The sequence below is a fragment of the Heteronotia binoei genome, chromosome 21 (genome assembly GCF_032191835.1).
Source record: "Heteronotia binoei isolate CCM8104 ecotype False Entrance Well chromosome 21, APGP_CSIRO_Hbin_v1, whole genome shotgun sequence".
Classification (NCBI taxonomy): Eukaryota; Metazoa; Chordata; class Lepidosauria; order Squamata; family Gekkonidae; genus Heteronotia; species Heteronotia binoei.
The window spans coordinates 87,106,945-87,129,406 of NC_083243.1; the positions used below are offsets into that span (position 1 = coordinate 87,106,945).

The 22,462-nt window shown below is 40.1% G+C and overlaps 1 protein-coding gene across 2 annotated transcripts in view; it reads left to right on the forward strand.

Annotated features, from left to right (window-relative positions):
* Positions 1–15,544: 15,544 nt before the first annotated feature.
* LOC132589080 (cytochrome c oxidase assembly protein COX16 homolog, mitochondrial) overlaps positions 15,545–22,462 on the forward strand; it is a 78,013-nt gene continuing 71,095 nt past the window's right edge. Inside the window, exon 1 of one of the 2 annotated variants that reach the window (XM_060261687.1) lies at positions 15,545–16,014. In XM_060261687.1, the coding sequence (XP_060117670.1) occupies positions 15,907–16,014 (108 nt within the window). In that variant the 5' untranslated portion in view covers positions 15,545–15,906. The remainder of the gene's footprint in view (positions 16,015–22,462) is intronic. The other variant, XM_060261688.1, reaches the window with a different exon arrangement.

A 22,462-nucleotide genomic window follows, 5' to 3' on the forward strand; every position in this document is an offset into this window, starting at 1 on the left:
GGCAGTTTGGTGTAGTGGTGCCTCTAATCTGGGAGAACTGGGTTTGGTTCCCTAGTCCTCCACATGCAGCTGCTGGTGTGACCTTGGGTCAGTTGCATGTTTTCAGCAGAGCTGTTCTCTCAAGAGCAGTTCTCTGAGAGTTCTCTCAGCACCACCTACCTCTGGGGTGGCCAATGGTAGCTCTCCAGATGTTTTTTGCCTACAACTCCCATCAGCCCCAGCCAGCATGGCCAATGGCTGGGACTGATGGAAGTTGTAGGCAAAAAACATCTGGAGAGCTACCGTCGGCCACCCCTGACCTACCTCACAGGGTGTCTGTTGTGGAAAAGAAATTTGTAAGCTCCTTCTCCTTTTTTACAATCTCTTTCTGAATATCCGCCATTAGCTTGTCTTTGGCTCTTTTACCTTTATTGTTCAATGTAATTAAGATACCACTCATTACCGCTTTATATGCATCCCACACCATTTGAAATTGAATGTCCTCTCTTTCATTTATTTGAAAGAAAGACTTGGTCTCCTTTTCCAGGGACACCACTACTTCCTTTTTCTGTAGCAAATCTTCATTTATCTGTCATCTTAGAGTCTTTTCCATGGGTTTTGTAGACCACATTAATGGATTGTGGTCTGCCCCTACTTTAGGAAGAAACTCTATTTTTTTTGTTATAAGTCCAAGATTTTTTGTACTCCATAGCATATCAATTCTTGAGAAAGAATTATGCCTTGCTGAAAAGAAAGTATAATCACATTCTTTAGGGTTAAATTCCTTCCATATATCTTCCAGACTTTCTTGTTTTACTAGCTCAAAAAATGACTTTGGTAATTTTCCTTCATTATTTTTTTCCCCAGATCTGTCCAAAATATTTTTAACTGTTCCATTGAAATCCCCCATTAGCATAACTTGCTCATACGTCGCTTGGCCTAATTGTTGCATAATGTCTTTAAAGAAAAAAGTCTTTTGCTCCATTTGGGGCATACAATCCCAATAACAAAGTTCTTTTATAGTTCAACGTCACTTCCACCGCAATATATCTGCCCTCATCATCCTTAAAAATCAACTTTGGGTCCAATTCTTGTTTCACATAGAAAACAACACTCCCTTTTTTCCCTTAGCCAATGAACAAAATTCCACACCCAGCTGTTTATTCCATACAAATTTAGAACTGATGCATAAAGCAGGGTGCTAAAACATGCACCTTGATGAAGAAGGTTGAAATAATGGAGAGGCTGAAACTTAAAACAAGCAAATAGAAATGTGTTATCCAGTAGCAAGCCTGGCCAGGACTGTAGACTGGATTGAAACACAAAATCAAGCAGAACTGGAGTCCTACCATGGTAAGAACATAAAATATAGAAAGGATTTTCTAAACAAAACACTCAGAAAAGGTCAAAATCTAACAAGATACTCTAGAGGCATAAAATAAAATAGATAAGCATGGGTGGGGCCGAGAGAGCACTGACAGAAACTGCTCTTAACCAGAACAACCTCTGAGAGGGCTATGACCGCCCAAGGTCACTCCAGCAGTTGTAAGTGGAGGAGTGGGGAATCAAACCGAGTTTTTCCAGATAACAGCCTGCACACTTAATCACTACACCAAACTGACTCTCTTATGTTCTTATCTTAGTTTGTAAACCCTGCAGGTTAACAGCAGAATCAGGAATATGATTATTAGCACAATGTGCTAAGTCTGCTCAAAAGCAACAAAAAACGATTGTCCAGTGCTTTGGCATTTAAATAAAAATAGCTATGATTGAGAAAGAAGAAAAAAAATAAATAGGGAAATAACACTTTTTAAAATCTTATCAGCATGTATATTGCCCTGAGCAATCACACCAGGAAGATTAAGATGACTTTAAATAGTGAGCAATGAAAAAGTAACAACAAATTAAAACTTGCAAGATTAAAAATATAGTCAATCAAATCAAGGTCAATTTGGAGAGATACATGCATCAGGAAGTTGATGAATCAAATTAAGTGCATATAAAGTATCCTATTAAGTTGAAAGCCTGTGTTTACATTCCCCCCCCAGCAAATTGAGTACTCATTTGATTAACCTCAGAAAAATGGAAGGCTGAGTAACCTTGAGGCAGCTACCTGAATCCAGCTTCCACCAGGATCAAACTCAGGCCATAAGCAGAGCTCAAGACTGCAGTACTGCAGCTTTAACACTCTGCACCACGGGACTCTTTTTGAATCCAAATTAGCATTTTCCTTGGCCAATTTCATCATCAATTTTTCTGCTGCATCAGGATTATCAACCTGTCTTCTGATTGCTGCCCGAGGACAATTGATAAAGACTAAACAGGGCTCTTGTGGCTTTTGACAGACAGTTGCAAAACTATGGGCTGGTTTCCCTATGCCCATATCTCTGATAGCCTTTACCAGTAAAAGGTCAGGCAACTCTTCCCCTGTCAGGGCAAATAGACAACATTTCTGCCAATTCTGGGACATCTTCCAATTTTGCCTGTTCAAGTTCCTTCTCCAAAACTTGACAGACCATGCGTCCCGGGGCGTTAGATGGTGGGCCCACGGGTAGATCTGCTGGTGGAGGAGGGGGATAAGGAGGAGGAAGAAGAGGAGGGGCAGGGGGCACAAGTTGAACACCAGTGCCTTTTAGGGGACAATCTTTGGAGAGCTGGCTTGGGTTAGAGACGGGCATATATTTCTCTACTGCATACCTGCATTTATGCCAGACTTGCAGCAGTTCAATAGAAGCTCGGGGCTCTGTGTGAAAGGTCTTCCCTATCTTCTCCCAGTCCCAAAGTTTAAAGGAGTCTCCCTTCGGATACTAGGGGCATTCCTTACTGATCTATTGTAACAGAGTCTTAAGTTGGCCAGAAGTCATGGACCCGTCGGACTTTTTGATCAAAAACTTTAACTCACCTAAATGTTTCTGCTCAGCCTGAGAAAACTGTCCACCTATTACTTACCAAATGAAAGGGGTCGTTTGAGAATGACGGAGTGCGCACTTCGGGGCCTTATGCCAGGCGTTTGATAAGTAGGAACTGAGCTGCTGGGCTGCGCCAGGTGATACCTGAAAGCAGGAGCTCTCCCTTTTCCTGGGAGCTGAGCTGTCCTGGTTCGGTGAGCTGTCCCTGCTTCGAGTGCCACTTGTAGGAATGAAGACTCTCGGCACGTGTATTGAGGAAGTGAGGAAAGCTTTCTTGCTCTCTGCAAGTCCTCTTTTTATTTATACATCTCTAGCTGATGCTAATAATAATAAAACAGGAAGCATTTGTTCAAAAGCATGAGGTTATGTCTTCATAGCCTCCAAGATTCGATACAGCCAGCAATTTATCAAGAATACATGTGTCAGCAAAAGGAAGCAAAAATACAAGTGTAAGATGTCTGCGCCCTTTTTAGCCTTTCAGACACAATGTGGGCGGCTCAGGCTGATATGCCAAATGCATGATCCACCCACATTTCTGTCTTCAGGCTTTGTGGGGTCTGGGAGCTCAAGCACGTGAAAAAAAAATTCTTTTTCTCCTGGAGTGCTCCAAAATTGAATCAAAACATATAGTCTAATAGATCTCACCTTTTAATGATGATATCTGCCGGCTCCACTATTTTTTAAAGTCCCGTTTACTTTAAAAAAATTTTTTTTTAAACTTTTGACCTTCTTTTAATGGCTGCCAGTACTTCTCTATGATTTATAGTCCCAAAGAGGGCTAGGAGGCTTGTAGTTTTCCCTTCTCTTAATAGCCACTTCCTTCCTTTCTTGCCACGAAATCTCATTTTCGATGGTTGAGAAATCTCGTGTTAGTTCTATAACGTCATTTCCTGTGACATCCCACAAGTCAGGAGATCTGTTTTCAGAGGGGGTTGTCGAGACCGACCACAGGTATTCAAACCAACAGTTGTTTTCCTTCTTTTAACCTTATTTCTCCAAGTTCATTAGTCCCAAATTTACCCCCTCCTTTATCTTCCTTACTTTAACATAACATGGTTGGATTCAGACCTTTATCTTTATTTCAAATAAGTCTTATTTTAGTCCCGGAGTGATAAAGATCTTTTAAGATCTTTTACCTTTAAAATTGCGATCCTTTTAAACACCGTTCTCTTCAAAAATAGATGTTATTTAGTTCCAAAGAAGCTTTAAATCCTGGTGAATTTAAGTCAATTTAATGACCTCAGAAGTCTTCTGTAGACGTTGGAATGCAATCCTTCTATGGGGACCCTTCAAAGCCAAAAAGGAACCCCACTGGAATTTATCGTCAGCCAAAGTAACTTCCCTCAGAATTTAACATGCATGTCTTGGGCTTCTCCCTGCCTGGGAGAAGAAGGCAGCAGGCATTAGTATTGTCTTCTCTGCCCAGAACAGAGGCTCTGGTCTGCTCCTCTGCCGAGAAGCACCTCAATCCTCCATGACTCAAAACCGGAAGTCCAAGATTATACATCATTCTGAATGAGGGGTGGGGTATAAATTCCACCTCTTCTTAAAGTCCTAATACAGGAAAGGGACTATGACATAAAAGACATTACTGAAACTTGGTGGGATGACACTCATAATTGGAATATTAAGATTGAGGGGTACAATTTATTTAAAAAGAACAAATAAGGAAGGGGGAGCAGCAGCAATATGGGAAAGGAGTATATAGTTGTGAGGAAATGCATGAATCTGAGCATGGAAGTTCAGTTGGAAGGCTTTGAGTACGAATAATAGGAGTAATAGCGATATTATTGTAGGGGTCTACTATAAACTAGCAAAACAGGGGCAGAACTTGGATGAGACACTCCTAGAACAGATTACAGTGTTTTCAAAGAGATGGGACATGGTGGTCATGGGAGATTTCAATTACCCAGATATCTGTTGAAACTCTGCTGAAAATGAGAGGTCAAATAAACGCCTGACTTGTCTTTCTGACAACTTGTGTACTTCATAAGGACACCAAGGTACACTTATCAAGGAGTCAGGCCCATCTAATTCACCAGGAAAAATGTCAAGGTTCAGGATGATAGCCATTCCCAACTTTTTCTGATTTTGCCCAACTCAGCATTACCTTGTTATTCAGGAAAAGTCACCATCACCACCACTTCCCTCCATGCTTTGGAGATGTCGTGGGTTAGCCAGAACATCACAACATCAAGGATTCATTGGGAGAAGAGGACTCTTCAGGAGGAGGGCTTCAGGGAATCAGATATAAGCAGCAGAGTTTGACCAACAGGGTTGTCAGAACTCACAGCCAGCAGCTCGGGCAAAGCCACCAGCACTCCCTAGTTCAGCTGCTCATTACCAGCCCTCTGACTTCACCCCCATCTAGGCTAAGGCTTAGAGCAGTTTCAGGAGAAAAAGTGGAGTGCATGTCTCCTGCCAGACTCTAGCTGTTTGCTGAAGATAAGTACTTGCAGGGTTATGTTCATGAAGCTGGCTGAAATAAGGCCTGTTCTGCAGATGGACATAAAAAGCCAGTCAGGGAGTATCTTGTATGGAAACAGTAAGTCAATGTGGTGGGCTACAGCTCCTGAACGGTGCCTGCTTGTATGACCTTGGAAAGGTTTTTGGATTCTGACTTTGGCTTGTGATTTGGACTTCAGCTTTGCAAACCTGACTTCTGTATGACCTCCAAATTTCCTGACCAAGCTCTTTGGCTAATCCTCTCTGGTGGTAATGACCCTCTGGTGCAAGCTCTTGGCTTGTTGATTTCTTGGACTTCTCTCTGGACTTTGCTTGAAGCCCCAGTCTGTGCCTTGCTTATGTGTGACCAGTATATGACAAATGATTATGAGGGCTTGGCTCTCCTGCCCCAGTGATGTTCACAGCCCATATTGTTTAAAAAGCCCACCAGCAATTATCCTTCTGCAGCAAGGCTTTCTTCCCAGCTCGAGAAGTTCTCTCTCCTCAACTTTTTTACATACTAATCTGACATGATACATCAGCCTTGGGGCTGCATCACACAGTAGGTAAAAAGGGAGCAGGGAAGAAGCTAGGGATCACCTCTGCAATATGACACTTCTGAATTATGGCTTTCTTCAGTGATCTGATTTAAATAGTCATACATGACTGGATAGCCCAGGCCAGCCTGATCTCATCAGATCTCAGAAGGTAAGCAGGGCTGGCCCTGGCTAGTATTTGGATGGGAGACCTCCAAGGAATACCAGGGTTGTGATGCAGAGGCAAGCAATGGCAAACACCCTTTGAATGTTTCTTGCCTTGAAAACCCTACAGGGTTGCACTTTCCACCACCATGTCCATTCACATATTTATTTAAATAGCAATGGAATCCAACACTGTGGGATATAGAAGTGGCTACAGTAGGTCTGTGCTTGATTATCCCTACCAAGGTTTTAATATAGTACACTCTAAAAATGTTAAATAAAATGAAAAAACGATATGGAATACAAAAACATCGGAGATGTAATGAGCCTACTGCAATTTAGCTCACATAGGAATGTCAGCTACTACAATCCTTCTGAATCAAGAACTTGAGCCAGGTTAGAGTTCAGGACCTACCTGGCTCATATAGGTCAATTTCTTTGGAAGGAGAAACCATCCTGGATTCATACACCCCAATTCATCTCTGCATGCAGTCAAAAGTTAGCTTGGTGAATCTGAAAATCAAGCAAAGTACAAAGGAAAACACCTACCCACCCCTTTCCCCATACTTGGTTTTGTTTTGCAGTCTTTGTTGTGGCTCAAAATTAAAAGTGGTAGGAAAACACAATGCTGCGATGGCTGTTTTTACTCTGCTTGGTGACGAGTTCTTTCAAACCCAACACCTGCATTTTACCACAACAGAAGATCATAATGTAAAAGGTAGTATTTTATCTGATTCATCTCTCTGGAACTATCAAAGCATCAAATGGAATTGCATTAACATTTGATTTCATATTCGTTTTACGTTATTTACTATAAAGTGTGTGCCATCTAATGGACAAACACAGTGGCAAAATTTACTTTGCCAAACTGGGATATTTTAAATTTGCAAATGAACTTGGATACATGTGGCATTTTAGCCAGCTGATCATAACTGCTTCCGCTTCAGCAAACAATCAAATTAATATCAGATCTGAATTTCAGATCTAAAGTTGCTGCCCAGGGTTAGCATGATATGATTTTTTCTCAGTCAGTTTACCTTTATTGGCATTACAGATAAAAAATCATTACAATAAAGAGCAAGAATGAGTCATAGATTAAAATAATCCATATTAAAAATATCGCAAATTTATGACTTCTGGGGGAGGAAAATGCCGAGCTGAGCTGCATCTCATAACGGGAGCAGGCTGGAACTTCTGTTCGGGGTAGTGGAAGGCAAATTAATGCCTACTGCCTACTTTTCTCAGTTAGAGATTAGTCCAAGATATGCACAGGAAACTTTGAGGAGACTTACCTTGGCTAAAAGGGAGTCCTGGGGGGGGGGGGCTCCTTTGAGGCTTTGAGGGGTCTCCGGAGAAGAGTTGGATTTTCATCATCAGCAGAAGTTCTCAGAGTCATTTATTTGACATAAGCTTAATAGAATCCTAACCTTTTTGGACTTTGCTAAACATCTAAAGTTACACAAGACCGGTGTGGATCTGGATAATTGGCAGAAAAGGTACAGATTACTACCTTTCATTCCGGGACTATTTACAGTTAAACAGAATAAATCCAGAAGGTGGGAAATGGAAATCTAGAAAGCTTGGAAGAAGAAGGGAGGAAGAGGTGAAATTTGGACTTTGTAAATTTAAAGGACAGTGCTAAAAAATGGAAAGGAATTTATTGTTTGGTGTACTTGCGGTTTTGAAAAAAGAGCACCATCGTCACAGACCTGCAGCATATACAATCAACACAGGAAGTATGTCAAGCATTGTGAGATCTCTTTACCAGTGAAAACGAGATTTGGTGGCAAGTAAAGCAGGAAGTAGCAGATGAAAAGCTTACTCTAGGACTGTAATATCATTGAGAAACATCGGTGGCCATTGCTTGGAGGTCAAAATTAAAATAATGTTTTTAAAGTGTTCGGGACATTAAAAATTGTTGGAATTAATTGAGATGATGATAAGAAGATAAATACTATTGGACATATTGTTTGTAATGGACTTTAGAAGCCTTTAAAAGCCTTGGCGGGGAGGGCGGGGTAGAAATAAAATTTTATTATTATTATTAAAAGAAAAAGGGAAAAAAGTTGCAGAAAGAAGCAAAAAGTCGCGACCACCATGTTGAAGGATTTAAAAATTAATATCTCGGCCTGGGAAGCTCTGAGGACGGCGAAATTAGGCTTGTTATAAAAAGCAATCTAATCTTTTGAATCTGATAGTTAAATTTGAAATTGGTGAGATCAAAATTTTTGGTGTTTTTAAATGTCAGAACACAAGCAAACCTGTACAAGGGCTACTTCATTGGAGAAAATGCAAGATCAATTAGAGGCAATGGAGGTCAGAATGATGAAAGGCATGAGAGAGCTGATAACTGCAGCAAAAAAAAAATTATTGAAGAGAATAAAAAATATATGGAAGATCTCAGAAAGGAAACAGAGCAAGCATCTAAGAAAGTGCAGGAGGTAGAAGGGAGAATGAAAGTACATGATTCCACCTTGTTGAAAATGCAAGAAAAAGTGACAATCCATGGCTGCAAATTGATGGAGACTCAGATACGTCTGAGAGGAGTCCCTGAAAAGGCAGATGGTGACTTGAAAGAATATATAATAAAAATAATTGCAGAATTTTTAGAGGAAGATCCTGAAGAGACTAAAAATATGTATGACTATATGTATAGAGTGAACTCACTCTATGCCAAGAAAAATAATTTACCAAGAGATGTTGTCATAAGATACATGACAAAAGAAATATAATAATAATAATAATATAATGGTGGGAAAGATCATGAATAAAAACTTTGAAAAGACATTGATAGTGGGAGGCAGCAGAGTAAGAATTACGAAGGAGTTGCCAAGGCAAGTGATAAATTATAGAAGAACATATAAAAAACTGACAGAAAAATTACGGGACAATGAAATGAGGTTTAGGTGGATAATACCTGAAGTTTTGAGCTTTGAACTTCAGCGGAAAAGAATCACAATTACAAATGCACAGGAACTGCGTAGATTTTATGAAGAACATAAAAAATTTGCACCATGATGGATTACAAATTATTGTCTTGGAATGTAAATGGACTAATTTCACCACAAAAGAGGGGCAACGTTTCATTGGATTAAAAAGCAAAATTGTAATATAGTTTGTTTACAAGAAGTGCATATTAAACAAAAGGATTACAATTTTTATGGAATAAACAACTGGGGTTAGAATTTTTTTCATTGGCTGAATAGAAGAAAAGGGAAGTGATTTTTTATATTAAACAAAAATTGGAGCCAAAATTAGTGTTTAAAGCTAAAGATGGAAGATTTGTAGCAGTAGAAATAATATTAAATGCAAAAAAAGTTGTTATTGGGACTGTATGCACCTAATGGTGCAAAGAATGCTTTTTAAAAAGACATTATACAACAATTTGATGAACTGACTTATGACCAAGTTTTGATAACGGGAGACTTTAATGGAACAATTAAGAACTCTCTGGATAGGTCTGGGGGGGGGGGATAATAACAAAGAAGGAAAATTGCCAGTCTTTTTTTGAATTGGTCAAATAAGAAAATTTGGAGGACATATGGAGGAAATTTAACCCTGAAGTGCGGGACTATACCATTTTTTCAGCAAGACAAAACTTTTTCAAGAATTGACATGTTGTGGGGCATAAAGATTTAGGTCTTATAACAAGGAAAACAGAGATTTTACCTAAAATTGGGGCTGACCATAACCCAATAATGTGGATTACAAAATTGTCTAAGAAGTTGAGAAGATGCAGATTGAATGAAGATTTACTACAGAATAAAGAAATAGCAACATACCTAGAAAATGAAACTAAAACTTTCTTTCAAATGAATGACAAAGAGGATATAGAATTTCAGATGGTCTGGGATGCCTATAAAGCAATAATGAGAGGAATATTGATTACCTTGAATAATAAAGATAAGAGAGCAAAAGAAAAACAGTTGTTGGACATTCAGAATGAAATAAAGAAAAAAGAAGGGGAGTTGAGAAAAAGGCCAGGGAAAAAGAAAATTATAAGGGAAATTACAATATTACAAACACAAATGAGACATTTGTTAAATAAAGAATTGGAATGGAATTTGAAAAGACTGCAGCAGAAATCTTTTGAGGGAGCAAATAAACCTGGAAAGTATTTGGCTTGGCAACTGAAGAAAAAGAGAGAAAATAAAATTATTAATAAAATTGTGGTAGATGGAAGAGAGGTGGTTAGCCAAGAGGGAATAAAAAGAGAATTTTTTAAGTATTATGCCAAATTGTTTAAAGGTGTCAAAATAAAGAAAGAAAAGATGGATGAGTATCTACAAAAGATAAAAATAGAACCCTTAACAGAAAATATGTAAAAAGTTTTGAATGATCCAATTGAAAAAATAGAAATTGAAGTTGCAATTAATGCAATGAAAAATGGAAAGGCACCTGGGCCATATGGATATACAGCTAAATATTTTAAAACATTTAAAGATGAGTTAACACCGAAATTGCAGAAGTTGATGAACATAAGAATAAAAGGGAAAATACCAAACACATGGAAGGAAGCTGTTCTTTCGTTGATACCAAAGGAAGATAGAGATGTCATGGATGTAAAAAATTATAGACCAATTTCGCTATTAAATAATGACTATAAAATATATACAAGAATCTTGACAGAACGGCTTAAACAACATTTGATAAATTTTATAAAGGAAGATCAAGCTGGGTTTCTTCCCAAAAGGCAAATAAGAGACAATATCAGAACGGTTGTAAATATTGTAGAATATTATGAAAGACATCCAGAAAAGGAAGTAGCATTATTCTTTGCAGATGCAGAGAAAGCATTTGACAATTTAAACTGGGTCTTTATGTTTGCAGTAATGGAGAAAATGGAGTTGGGAGAAAGCTTTATAAGAATGATAAAAGCAATATACACTGAACAACGTGCAAGGCTATGTATAAACGCAGACCTTACAGAAGATATGATAATTAGCAAAGGTACAAGACAAGGTTGTCCGCTTTCCCCATTGTTGTTTATAATGATTCTTGAAATATTACTGATGCAGATCCAAGAAGATAAAGAAATAGGATTAAAAATAAAAGGATTTACTTAAAAATATAGAGCATTTGCAGATGATATAATGTTTATAAATGAAAACCACATACAAGTCACACCTGTTTTGTTAGCCAAAATACAAGAATATGGGGAGTTGGTGGGACTGTGCATTAATAAAGAAAAATCAAAATTTCTATGTAAAATATGCAAATAAATAAGCAACAAGAATTACAGAGACTAACAGGCTGTGAAGTCACCTCCAAGGTATTTGGGTGTGGAGATAACAATGAAGTATATTGATCTATTTAAAAATAATTATGAGAAGCTATGGCGTAAAATGGATGAAGATCTGTTAAAATGGAACAAACTTAATTTGTCGTTGCTGGGTAGAATAGCTGCAATTAAAATGAATATTCTCCCAAGAATAATGTATTTGTTTCAAACTATTCCCATTGTGAAAGAAAGTAAACAATTTGAACATAAGAATATAAGAGAAGCCATGTTAGATCAGGCCAACAGCCCATCCAGTCCAACATTCTGTGTCACACAGCGGCCAAATATATACACACACACACACACACACACACACGCTGTGGCTAATAGCCACTGATGGACCTCTGCTCCATATTTTTATCTAACCCCCTCTTGAAGGTGGCCATGCTTGTGGCCGCCACCACCTCCTGTGGCAGTGAATTCCACATGTTAATCACCCTTTGGGTGAAGAAGTACTTCCTTTTATCCATTTTAACCTGTCTGCTAAGCAATTTCATCGAATGCCCACAAGTTCTTGTATTGTGAGAAAGGGAGAAAAGTACTTCTTTCTCTTTCTCCATCCCATGCATTATCTTGTAAACCTCTATCATGTCACCCCGCAGTCGACGTTTCTCCAAGCTAAAGAGCCCTAGGCGTTTCAACCTTTCTTCATAGGGAGAGTGCTCCAGCCCTTTAATCATTCTAGTTGCCCTTTTCTGAACTTTCTCCAATGCTATGATATCCTTTTTGAGGTGCGGCGACCAGAACTGCACACAGTACTCCAAATGAGACCGCACCATCGATTTATACAGGGGCATTATGATACTGGCTGATTTGTTTTCAATTCCCTTCCTAATAATTCCCAGCATGGCGTTGGCCTTTTTTATTGCAAACACACACTGTCTCGACATTTTCAGTGAATTATCTACCACAACCCCAAGATCTCTCTCATGGTCAGTCTCTGCCAGTTCACACCCCATCAACTTGTATTTGTAGCTGGGATTCTTGGCCCCAATGTGCATTACTTTGCACTTGGCCACATTGAACCGCATCTGCCATGTTGACGCCCACTCACCCAGCCTCAACAGATCCCTTTGGAGTTCCTCACAATCCTCTCTGGTTCTCACCACCCTGAACAATTTAGTGTCATCCGCAAATTTGGCCACTTCACTGCTCACTGCCAACTCTAAATTTATGAACAAGTTAAAGAGCATGGGACCCAGTACCGAGCCCTGCGGCACCCCACTGCTTACCGTCCTCCACTTGAAGACTCATTTATACTCACTCTCTGCTTCCTATTACTCAGCCAGTTTTTGATCCACAAGAGGACCTGTCCTTTTACTCCATGACTCTCAAGCTTTCTAAGGAGCCTTTGATGAGGAACTTTATCAAAAGCTTTCTGGAAGTCAAGGTAAACAACATCTATCGGGTCTCCTTTGTCCACATGTTTGTTCACCCCCTCAAAGAAATGTAACAGGTTAGTGAGGCAAGATCTTCCCCTACAGAACCCATGCTGAGTCTTCCTCAATAACCCGTGTTCATCAATGTGCCTACTCATTCTGTCCTTGATAATGGTTGCTACCAACTTTCCCGGTATTGAAGTCAGACTGACTGGCCTGTAATTTCCCGGATCTCCTCTGGAACCCTTTTTAAAGATGGGGGGGACATTTGCTACCTTCCAGTCCTCAGGAACAGAGGCAGATTTCAATGAAAGATTACAGATTTTTGTTAGAAGCTCCACAAGTTCAACTTTGAGTTCTTTCAGAACTCTCAGATGTATGCCATCCGGACCCGGTGACTTATTAGTTTTTAATTTGTCTATTAGTTGTAGGACCTCCTCTTTTGTCACCTCAGTTGTAGGACCTCCTCTTTTGTCACCTGTTGACAAAAGAAAACAGTCAAAAGAAAAATTTGAAGAAAAATTTCAGAATTTGTGTGGGCTGGGAAGAAACCAAGGATCAAAATGAAAATTTTGACAGATGCAAAAGAGAGAGGTGGATTTCAACTACCAAATTTGAAATTATATCAGGAAACAGTTTGTTTAGTGTGGATAAAAGAATGGATAACACTGTTAAACAAAAAACTCTTAGTGCTGGAAGGTCATGGAAATAAATTTGGCTGGCACGTGTATTTGTATTATGGAGAAAAGATGATAGACGGTTTTTTCTCTCACCATTATATAAGAAATAATTTGCTAAATACATGGATGAAATATAAGAAATATGGGGATGAGAGAAAACCGTTATGGATAGTGCCAGCTGAAGTAATAAAAATAATGGCTGAGATAGGTGAAGAAAAGTGGTTGTCATATAAGCAATTATTAAAAATACAAAGTGGCAAAACAGAACTGAAAACTGCTGAAGAGTTGAATAATAAATATGATTGGTTCCAAATGCAACAAATAAAGAGTTTGGTAGATAATGCTATCAAAACTGAAGGAATAAGAAAAGAACAAACAGAAATAGAAAAAGTGCTGCTTGGAGATAATGAAAAATTAATTTCAAAAATATCTAAATTACTGTTAAAATGGTCTATGGAGGATGAAGTAGTGAAATCTCAAATGATTAAATGGGCAATTAATGTAAATAAATATAGATGGAAACTTGGGAACACTTGTGGAAGAATTCTATGAAGCTTTTGACGTGTCATAGCATTAAAGAGAACTGTTTCAAAATGATGTATAGATGGTATATGACTCCTAAAAAATTGGCAAAGATGAACAATAAGATGCCAGATAGATATTGGAAATGTAAAAAGCATGAAGGTTCTTTCTACCATATGTGGTGGACTTTTGAAAGGGCAAAAAAGTATTGGCAGATGATTCAGCAAGAAATTTCTAAGATCTTGGGATATGAATTTAAGAAAGTTGCAGTGACTTTTCTGTTGGGATTACAAATGGAAAAATTTCCAAAAGAAGATAGAACTGTAATTTGGTACTTGCTTTCAGCTGCTAGGACATTATATGCGTAGTTGTGGAAGCAAGAAAAAATACCAGAGAAATGGGATTGGATTATAAAAGTTATGACATGGCGTGAAATGGACAAATTAACAAGAATATTAAGAGACTATGATATAGAAGTTTTTAAGACAGAGTGGAAAAAGTTTAGAAGATATGTAGAAAAAGAGTGGAAAATAAAAGGACATTGGACAATTTTTGATGATTAAGTTTTAGAAAAAAGAATATAAGTTTTTGTTTTAATAGTTAAGGGTACCTTTAACTATTAGCATTTTAAGTAAATAACACCGGTGGGGGGGGGTCAAGTAACGGGGGGATGGGTGGGTAGAAAGTAATATATGGGGTAGATAAAAGAAGTTATTAAGATGTAAGAAATAGATTTGTTACCATATGTTACCAATAAAATTGTTTTAATCGAAAAAAATATCGCAAATATCGCAAATTTGCAATATATAACTACATATAAGTACAGCAGCATATAAAAACTTTGCCACAAGATCAGTTATCTGTGTTGTTAAGCAAAAGCAAAAAACAAAACAATTTGTATGTTTCCTGTTCCATGATACTGGATAAAATTGGGAAGAAAATATTTTGTCAAATATTTATATAAGGATATTCTAACAATTCTAGCACTGTTTCAATATTTCCATTTGAAAAAGGGCAAAATCTATTGGCAAAGGATATACCCTGGAATCATCCAGTTAAGATTTCTGAAGATAAGATATTAAACCTAGGAAGAGAAAAAAAACTGTGAAATTTTGGGGTCTGTTATTGATGGAAATAACTGGGAAGGAACATAGTACAATTGTTAAAGACCATCATCACACCTTTTCAATGCCTTCCTTCCATAGGAAATAATGAAGGATAGGGGCACCTTCTTTTGGGGCTCATACAATTGGCCCCCCTGGTCCAATCTTTTTGAAACTTGGGGGGTATTTTGGGGAGAGGGAGCTAGATGCTATGCGGAAAATTTGGTGCCTCTACCCCAAAAAACAGCCCCTCTAGAGCCCCAGATACCCGCGGATCAAGTCTCCATGATTTTCTATGGGAATAAAACTCTATAGGGAATAATAGAGTTCCCAGCCGACATTTCCCTCCCCGCACTTTCCGACGACCCTGAAGGGGGGGAAGGGCCTCCAAACCGGGGGATCCCCTGCCCCCACCTGGGGATTGGCAACCATAGTTTGGTAGTAGAGAATTATGGCTGAGAGCATCTGTAAGGTTATTGGTGTGTGCTTTCGGGATGAAGCAGGAAAAGATAGAATGAGATTCAGTGAAATCAAGGGCGTCAGGCAACTCAGCACTACGAATGCATCATTTCTACCCGGTTCGAGCCCCTCGATTTCACACGGAGCCCACTGCTATTAGTCACATTTTCTGCAGGCCATCTAGTTTGCCCTTCTCTTCCTAACACGGGGAAGACGTGACTGTACGAGTCGTATTTCTCCCTGCAAAGCTGTTGGGCTGCGAGGACACATGCCAGCTTTCCGAAACGAGGATTAATGGCCCTCAGGTTGAAGGTCACTCACTAGCACCCATACGGCTTTCCTCCGCCACGCCGCCACGGACGGAACTTTTCTCCTTCGGGCTACGGAATCCAGGGGACCACGGAATTTTTTCTTAGAACAGGAAGTGTTCTGGGAGCGGCTTACATCCATGCCTAGTTGGGTTAAACAGTGGCTGGGTTTCGCTGCATGCGTGATCATGCGCATCCTACGAGGGCTGGCGAAAAACAAGACGCTGCGCTATGGAGTCCCGATGATGGTGAGTGGTTGGACGGCAGCGGCGATTACGAAGCCCTTACGGGAACGGGCTCCTGTTGCTGTGGTGGTAGTGGCTGCAGCGCATTAGGTTTGCCGCCAGGGGGAGGTGCTACTTTGGCTTTTGAGTCTGAGGCGAGCGAGGGCTGCCCTGTGGCGTCACGTTCTGAGGAAGCTGGCTAAAGTTACGTTGCGCGCGCATGAGCTTAATATAACGGGAGTTTCACGGTAATCAGGGATCATCGTGTGCGTCCTAATAGCTCATCATGTGATCTTTGAAGGGCGGGAAAACACTTGACTAGCCAATCATGGTCTGACACTATAGGGGCAAGGCAAAAGTAGAGAGTCAAGCTCAGGTTTGACTTTCCGGATTCTGAGTGGAGCGCGCCATATGCGGGGCTGGAAGTTCACAACAGCTCCACTTTTTTGTGGTACCTTGCCCCTGTTTTGCTAGGCATTGGATAAAGTCAGCCTAGTGTGAGACCAGCCTGGGCTTCGCCTGAGGGAGTCCCACTTTGTCTTGTCTCTCTGGTACTTCTTTCGGGCATTTAACCGTCTGGCTTGTTGCCTCTTGGCCTTCCTAGACCCAGAGCCCTCCCATTGGCCGCTGCTGGTTTCCTCTGATGCCCGGGTGCTAACATCTGGGGAAAGAAATGCCCGAGCGCTCGGTACAAATCCCCTTGCAGAGGTTGACAAGAAAGCAGGCAGGATATGTGGGGGAGTTCTGATCTGCCTGCCTAGCACTTTTTAAAAATCCTGGCCTCCATCAAAGGAGTTCAGGTTTCCTCTTCCCCATTTTATTCTCACAACAACCGTGTGAGTTTCAGAGAAAACTGCCGCCCCTAATTTCCCTCAGGGAGCTTCATAGCTGGTCAGGGAATGATTCCCGAGTTTCTTCATTCCTATTTGTACGGTTGTCAAATTTGGTTTGGAGATTTCCAGAAGGTTTGGGGGTGATATACAGGAGGGCGGAATCTCCAGAAATTTTCCAGGCCAAAGATAGGAAACTAAGCTCTGTAGTCTGGAGATCAGTTGTGATTCTGGGAGAACTCCAGGGTCTACCTGGAGGTTGGTAACCCTGAAACTAACCGCTATACTCCTGGAGTTCTGAGGCTCTTAAAATTGGCTGCATATGTTGCAGAACTATAGATATCGTACTGGTTGTTTTAAAATCTGTATTTCATTCTGGTTTTAAATAACATTGTACACTTAAGTCCTTTGTCATGAAAGGCAGGTTAAAAGTCACATAAGTAAATCAATGCGTTGCTTCATCCTTGCTGATGCTAAGCAAATCTAGGTCTAGTCACCACACAGAAGGAGGCACTGCTAGGGAATCCTCTGCAAACTCCCCACCCCACCCCACCCCACCCCAAGAGCTCAACAGAAGGAAGGACAGAGATTAAATATAATAAATCATTTAATTGCCATATATCCAGAGTGTTTTCTGCCAATGTATTGGGAGTAGGATGATATTTGCTAATTCCCCAACTTGCTGCAGACTCTCACTTTGCCCCAGACTGTTCCTGGTGGGCCAGAGGATCCTCAGTAGCAGCAGCATTTGGGGGATGTCAGTAAGATACAATGGGAAGGAAGAATCTGAAAAGTTTTGATCTGCTAATGGTGAAAAACAGCCTGTAGATTCAACAGCCTTTAGACAAAGATGCTTAATACAGCAATCATCATTACTGTTGCCTTTTCGTGTTCAAGATCTCAAATCACAGATCTTAAAAGCAAATTTTGAAGACCAGCATGGTGTAGTAGTGTTTAAAAAGGGCAGACTCTAATCTGGAGAACTGGGTTTGATTTGCAGCCCTCCACCTGAAGCCTGCTGGGTAACCTTGGGCCAGTCACAATTCTCTCAGAGCTCTTTCAGCCCCACCTACCTCACAAGGTGCCTGTTGTGGGCAGAGGAAGGAAAGGCAAGTGTAAGTTCCACTTTGAGACTCCTTAACGTAAAGAAAAATGGGGTATAAGAACCTTCTCTTCTTCATCTGTCCAGAACAGAGGAGAAACAGGCTATTGATTTAAAAGCACAAATTTCATGAAGTTTCAAACAACATTAAATTGATTTAGTGGTGCAAGAACATAATTTCTTCCTGTTACAATGATAACAGAGAATTGCTATATTTCAAAGTGAAGATAAGTCACACATATTGTTCAATCTGTGATTAAACTTAAATGTCAATACTTGACTTTATTTACTCTGCCTTTTTTGCTAAGACCCATGGCAGATAAACTCACTCATAGTTATTTCTGGATAAAATAATTGCCACACTGCTTATTTTCATTAATCTTTATTTTGCATAACATGTTCTGCACAGCTGCTGATGTACCAGATGGAGTCCAGCCTAACAGGCCACTTCGCCAGGAGATTTGGTAGACTTCTTGTTTTGGTTATTGAATGATGAAGCAGTGAGGTACATGACAGGCCAAGTTACGTGGCTTGATTGGCTGCATAAATATTCAGTCTAGTTGCTGAAATCCACTGATTTGCTTTTGTTTGGTGGCTTCTGTCAAGGGTCCCCAATCTTTGAGAGCCTGTGGGTGCATTTGGAATTTTGAGAAGGGTTTGTCCTGGAGTGGCTTTTGTGGAAGGTGGAGCCAAACAAAAAATGGCTGTCTCAGGAGACAGAGCCAAATGCAATACCTTCCTCCTCGTCTTGCACAAGAATAGCAGAAGAGGAATAAAAAGAAATGAAGGAACTCCCAAGAGGGTGTGCGTGAGAAAGCTATTCAGGAACAAAGGAAAGCCCAGGGAGAGGAAGGGAGAAAGAAAAGGGGAGTAACATGAAGGAGAACCTGAAGGAGAAATGGAACCACCATCCCAGCTGCTTACCAGTCCCTTTGATCCTCTAGTATCTGCAGCTATTATTACAGCTATGGAAAGTCCTTCATTTGAATAAATGGAGCTAATAGCAAGCTTTGCCTTACAGTGGGCCCACCCACTTTCTGAAAAGTTCAGCAAGCACCATGGAAAGTACTGGCAGGCATCACGGTGTCAATGGGAGTGACACAGGGACACTCTGGCTTCTGCATTAGTTTTCAGGATTCTGGTCACTTTCAGAGTTTCAGTTGTGCATGTTATTGCAGACATCAGCAAGTGTGGCTTGGTAAAGATTTTAGAATTATATGTGAGTTTTTCATTGCTATCAAATTCTTTCTCTGTAAGATCTGCTCAGAAAACCTGCCCACATCATTTAACATTTAAAAAACTCCAGTTCTGCATATAGCAGGTAGGGTAGTATAAAATGTTTGTTAAAAACATACAAAAATGAACTGGATAAGAACTAATATAATGTAACAAGTGCACTGGACAGTGTAATACAAAGCATCAGACAATACAGCACAATCTAGGGAAGTGGTGGCGTCCCGCTGGGTGCTATTTCTCTCTCTCTCTCTGTGTATCTATATAGCTATCTCTGTGTGTGTATATATATGTGTGTGTGTGTGTATCTATCTATACATCTATATATGCATGCATATATGTTGTTGGGTGTTTTTATGTGTCTCATGAATTGTGGAGGGCACAATAAAAGTCTCCCAGCTACAGCTTTGTAAAATCATAGAATCATAGAGTTGGAAGGGACCTCTAGGGTCATCTAGTCCAACCCACTGCACAATGCAGGAAACTCACAAACACCTTCCCCTAAATTCATAGGATCTTCATTGCTGTCAGATGGCCATCTAACATCTGTTTAAAAACCTCCAAGGAAGGAGAGCCCACCACCTCCCAAGGAAGCCTGTTCCACTGAGGAATTGCTCTAATGGTCAGGAAGTTCTTCTTAATGTTGAGATGGAAACTCTTTTGATTTAATTTCAACCCATTGGTTCTGGTCCTACTTTCCAGGGTCACAGAAAACAATTCCACACCATCCTCTATATGACAACCCTTCAAGTACTTGAAGATGGTGATCATATCACTTCTCAGCTGCTACCTCTCCAGGCTAAACATCCCCAGCTCCTTCAACCTTTCCTCATAGGACTTGGTATCCAGACCCCTCACCATCTTTGTCGCCCTCCTCTGGATCCGTTCCAGCTTGTCTATATCCTTCTTAAAATGTGGTGCCCAAAACTGAACACAATACTTCAGGTGAGGTCTTACCAGAGCAGAGTAAAGCAAAATCAGTTGTTATTCACTTGCCTGGCACATAGGAATAGTACAAGTACAGTCCAATCCTAAACACAGTTATACCCAGGCCTTGAATTCAGCAGGAGCTCACAGGAGCACCGCTCCTGAACCTTTCTGACAATTCCCCGTCCTCCTCCCCACCTTGTCCATTGAATAGTAGCTGCAGCTGTATAACAATTCCTGGATGAGCTTCACCACCTATTTTTCTACAAAGTGACCCCTGGTTATACCTTTCTAATCCTATTGTTTTAATGGATTTAGAAGAATATATCCCTGTTTAGGATTGTATTGGCAGAGTGGAATAATTTTTCATGTGTTGTGAACAAGATGCTGAGGTTAGTTAATTTTTTTAAAATGAAAGTCTTCAGTGGTCAAACATAGGAATGGGACAAGCTTTTTCTGCAATTGTCTAAAGCTGTTGATTAACAGTGTTGAAGAATTTTCAGATATTATATTCTTATTATGTTGATTGTATATATTGATGCCCCATTTCTGGACTGCCTTGACTGATTACCCATTTGTTTCCAAACCCAGTTCTAAATGCTGGTGTTGACCCTGAAAATCCTAAATGGTTGGGACCAAGATAACTTCAGACTTGGGCAGGCTTCTTTTGTAGAAGGTATCTAGTGAGATTCCACTTTGTGTGGCAGTGTGTAACGGGGCCTTTTCATGGGCAATACCAAGGCTGTGGAATGCCCTTCCCTGTGATATACACCTGACACCTTCCCTCAGAATTTTTAGGGATCAGTGAAAATATGGGCATTAGATAGTTGTTTGCAATGTTCCTTAATTCTGTAATCCTAGTCCAATTGTTCTTTGGTTGTTTTATGATGCCAGATTGCACTGTTTATATCCTGTAAAATTCCCTCTCACTGAGAAGGGCAGCCTGTAAATAAAGTAAATAGCAAATTGTTATATGACTGCTAGCCACTTTGGGAACTCTCACACTAAAAAAGTGGGATTACATGTTCCAATAAAATGAATGTTCTTGCTTCAGTGAACGGCTCTTGTTTGGGATGTGTGTGCACAGGACAGCCTTTCCTGACAACAGGAGTGTAACAAGGCTCTGATCAGCATCACTGATGTAACTGAGAACCCTTTTGAAAAAAGCTGGAGAGAATGTTAACTTTCCTTTTCTCCTTGGGAAGACTGTTGCAGAGAAAGCAGATTTTGAGCCTGGCGGCGCCTTTAAAACCAACAGAAGATTATTCAAGGAATGAGCTTTTGTGTGCACACACACTTCTTCAGAGACATAGAAATGTATATATGGCTGCCACTTGGATCTGTGTTGCAGAGAAACGCTGAGGTACTTTTAGTCAAAACCAGTATTTTCTATCTTTTTAAAGAAAAAGGTAATAGAATTACCAGAAGAGCTTCCTCCCAGTAGAAAGATGGTGTTTGTGTTAGGATTGTGGTTTTCAGTTTAAATGGGGTTGTGTCTTCATTCTCCCCCCCCCCCCCATTGTCTTCCTTGGCCTTTAAATACAAGGCAGGAATTCCTGTTCCTGTGCCAGTCTTTATGTGTGATTTGTCAGGCTGAGTAATGGCCAGCAGACCATTGAAGTATCACACTTGTTTCCTTTTTTGGTTGTCTTAAACTAGGCCTAGACCAAGAGTTTCCAGCATTTTCAGACCTCTGATCCACTTTTCACCTTGACCTGCAACATGGGACCTAACTACTGTAATTCTTTTTTAAAAATCATATATCTTTCTCTCCTAGTGTTTCATTTTGCCTCATCTTATTCTTCCTCTCTAAAAAAAAAATCCTTAGAAAATGGTTATGACACCAGTGGTGTGTGACACCCTGTGGTCAGATCACTCCCCAGTATTGGTCACTGGGTTACTAGCTGAAGGCCAGTGTGTTGAGGTCCATTTTATTATCTGGGCATTGTATCATCTGTTGAGTTTTTTGCCTATTTTATAGGGCATTATTTATCTTTCAGGACTAGAAAAGTTAGAATTGTGGATAAAACCACTATGGGGCTATTTGGATGTGGAGTGCTTGGTTATTCTAATTAACAGAATGAAAGGAGCTAGAAACAGCAGTTCTTCCATGGAACTGGCTAATTTCAGCTTCTCCAGCTATCAACCTGAGAAAAAGTGTGATCATATCAGTGCCTAGTGTCTGCCAGTGAAGGCCTAGGAGAGTGCTGTAAGCTGGTATTAAACATTGTCTAACAGCTTGTGTGCTGCAGGCTGTCCAAGTCCTGCATTATAGGGATGTCAACATCTGTCTGGACTCTTATGACTTTATGGATGTTATCTTGCATGTCTCACATTAGGCTGTGCTACTTCCATGCATGTTAGAATTTATTTGCCTTTA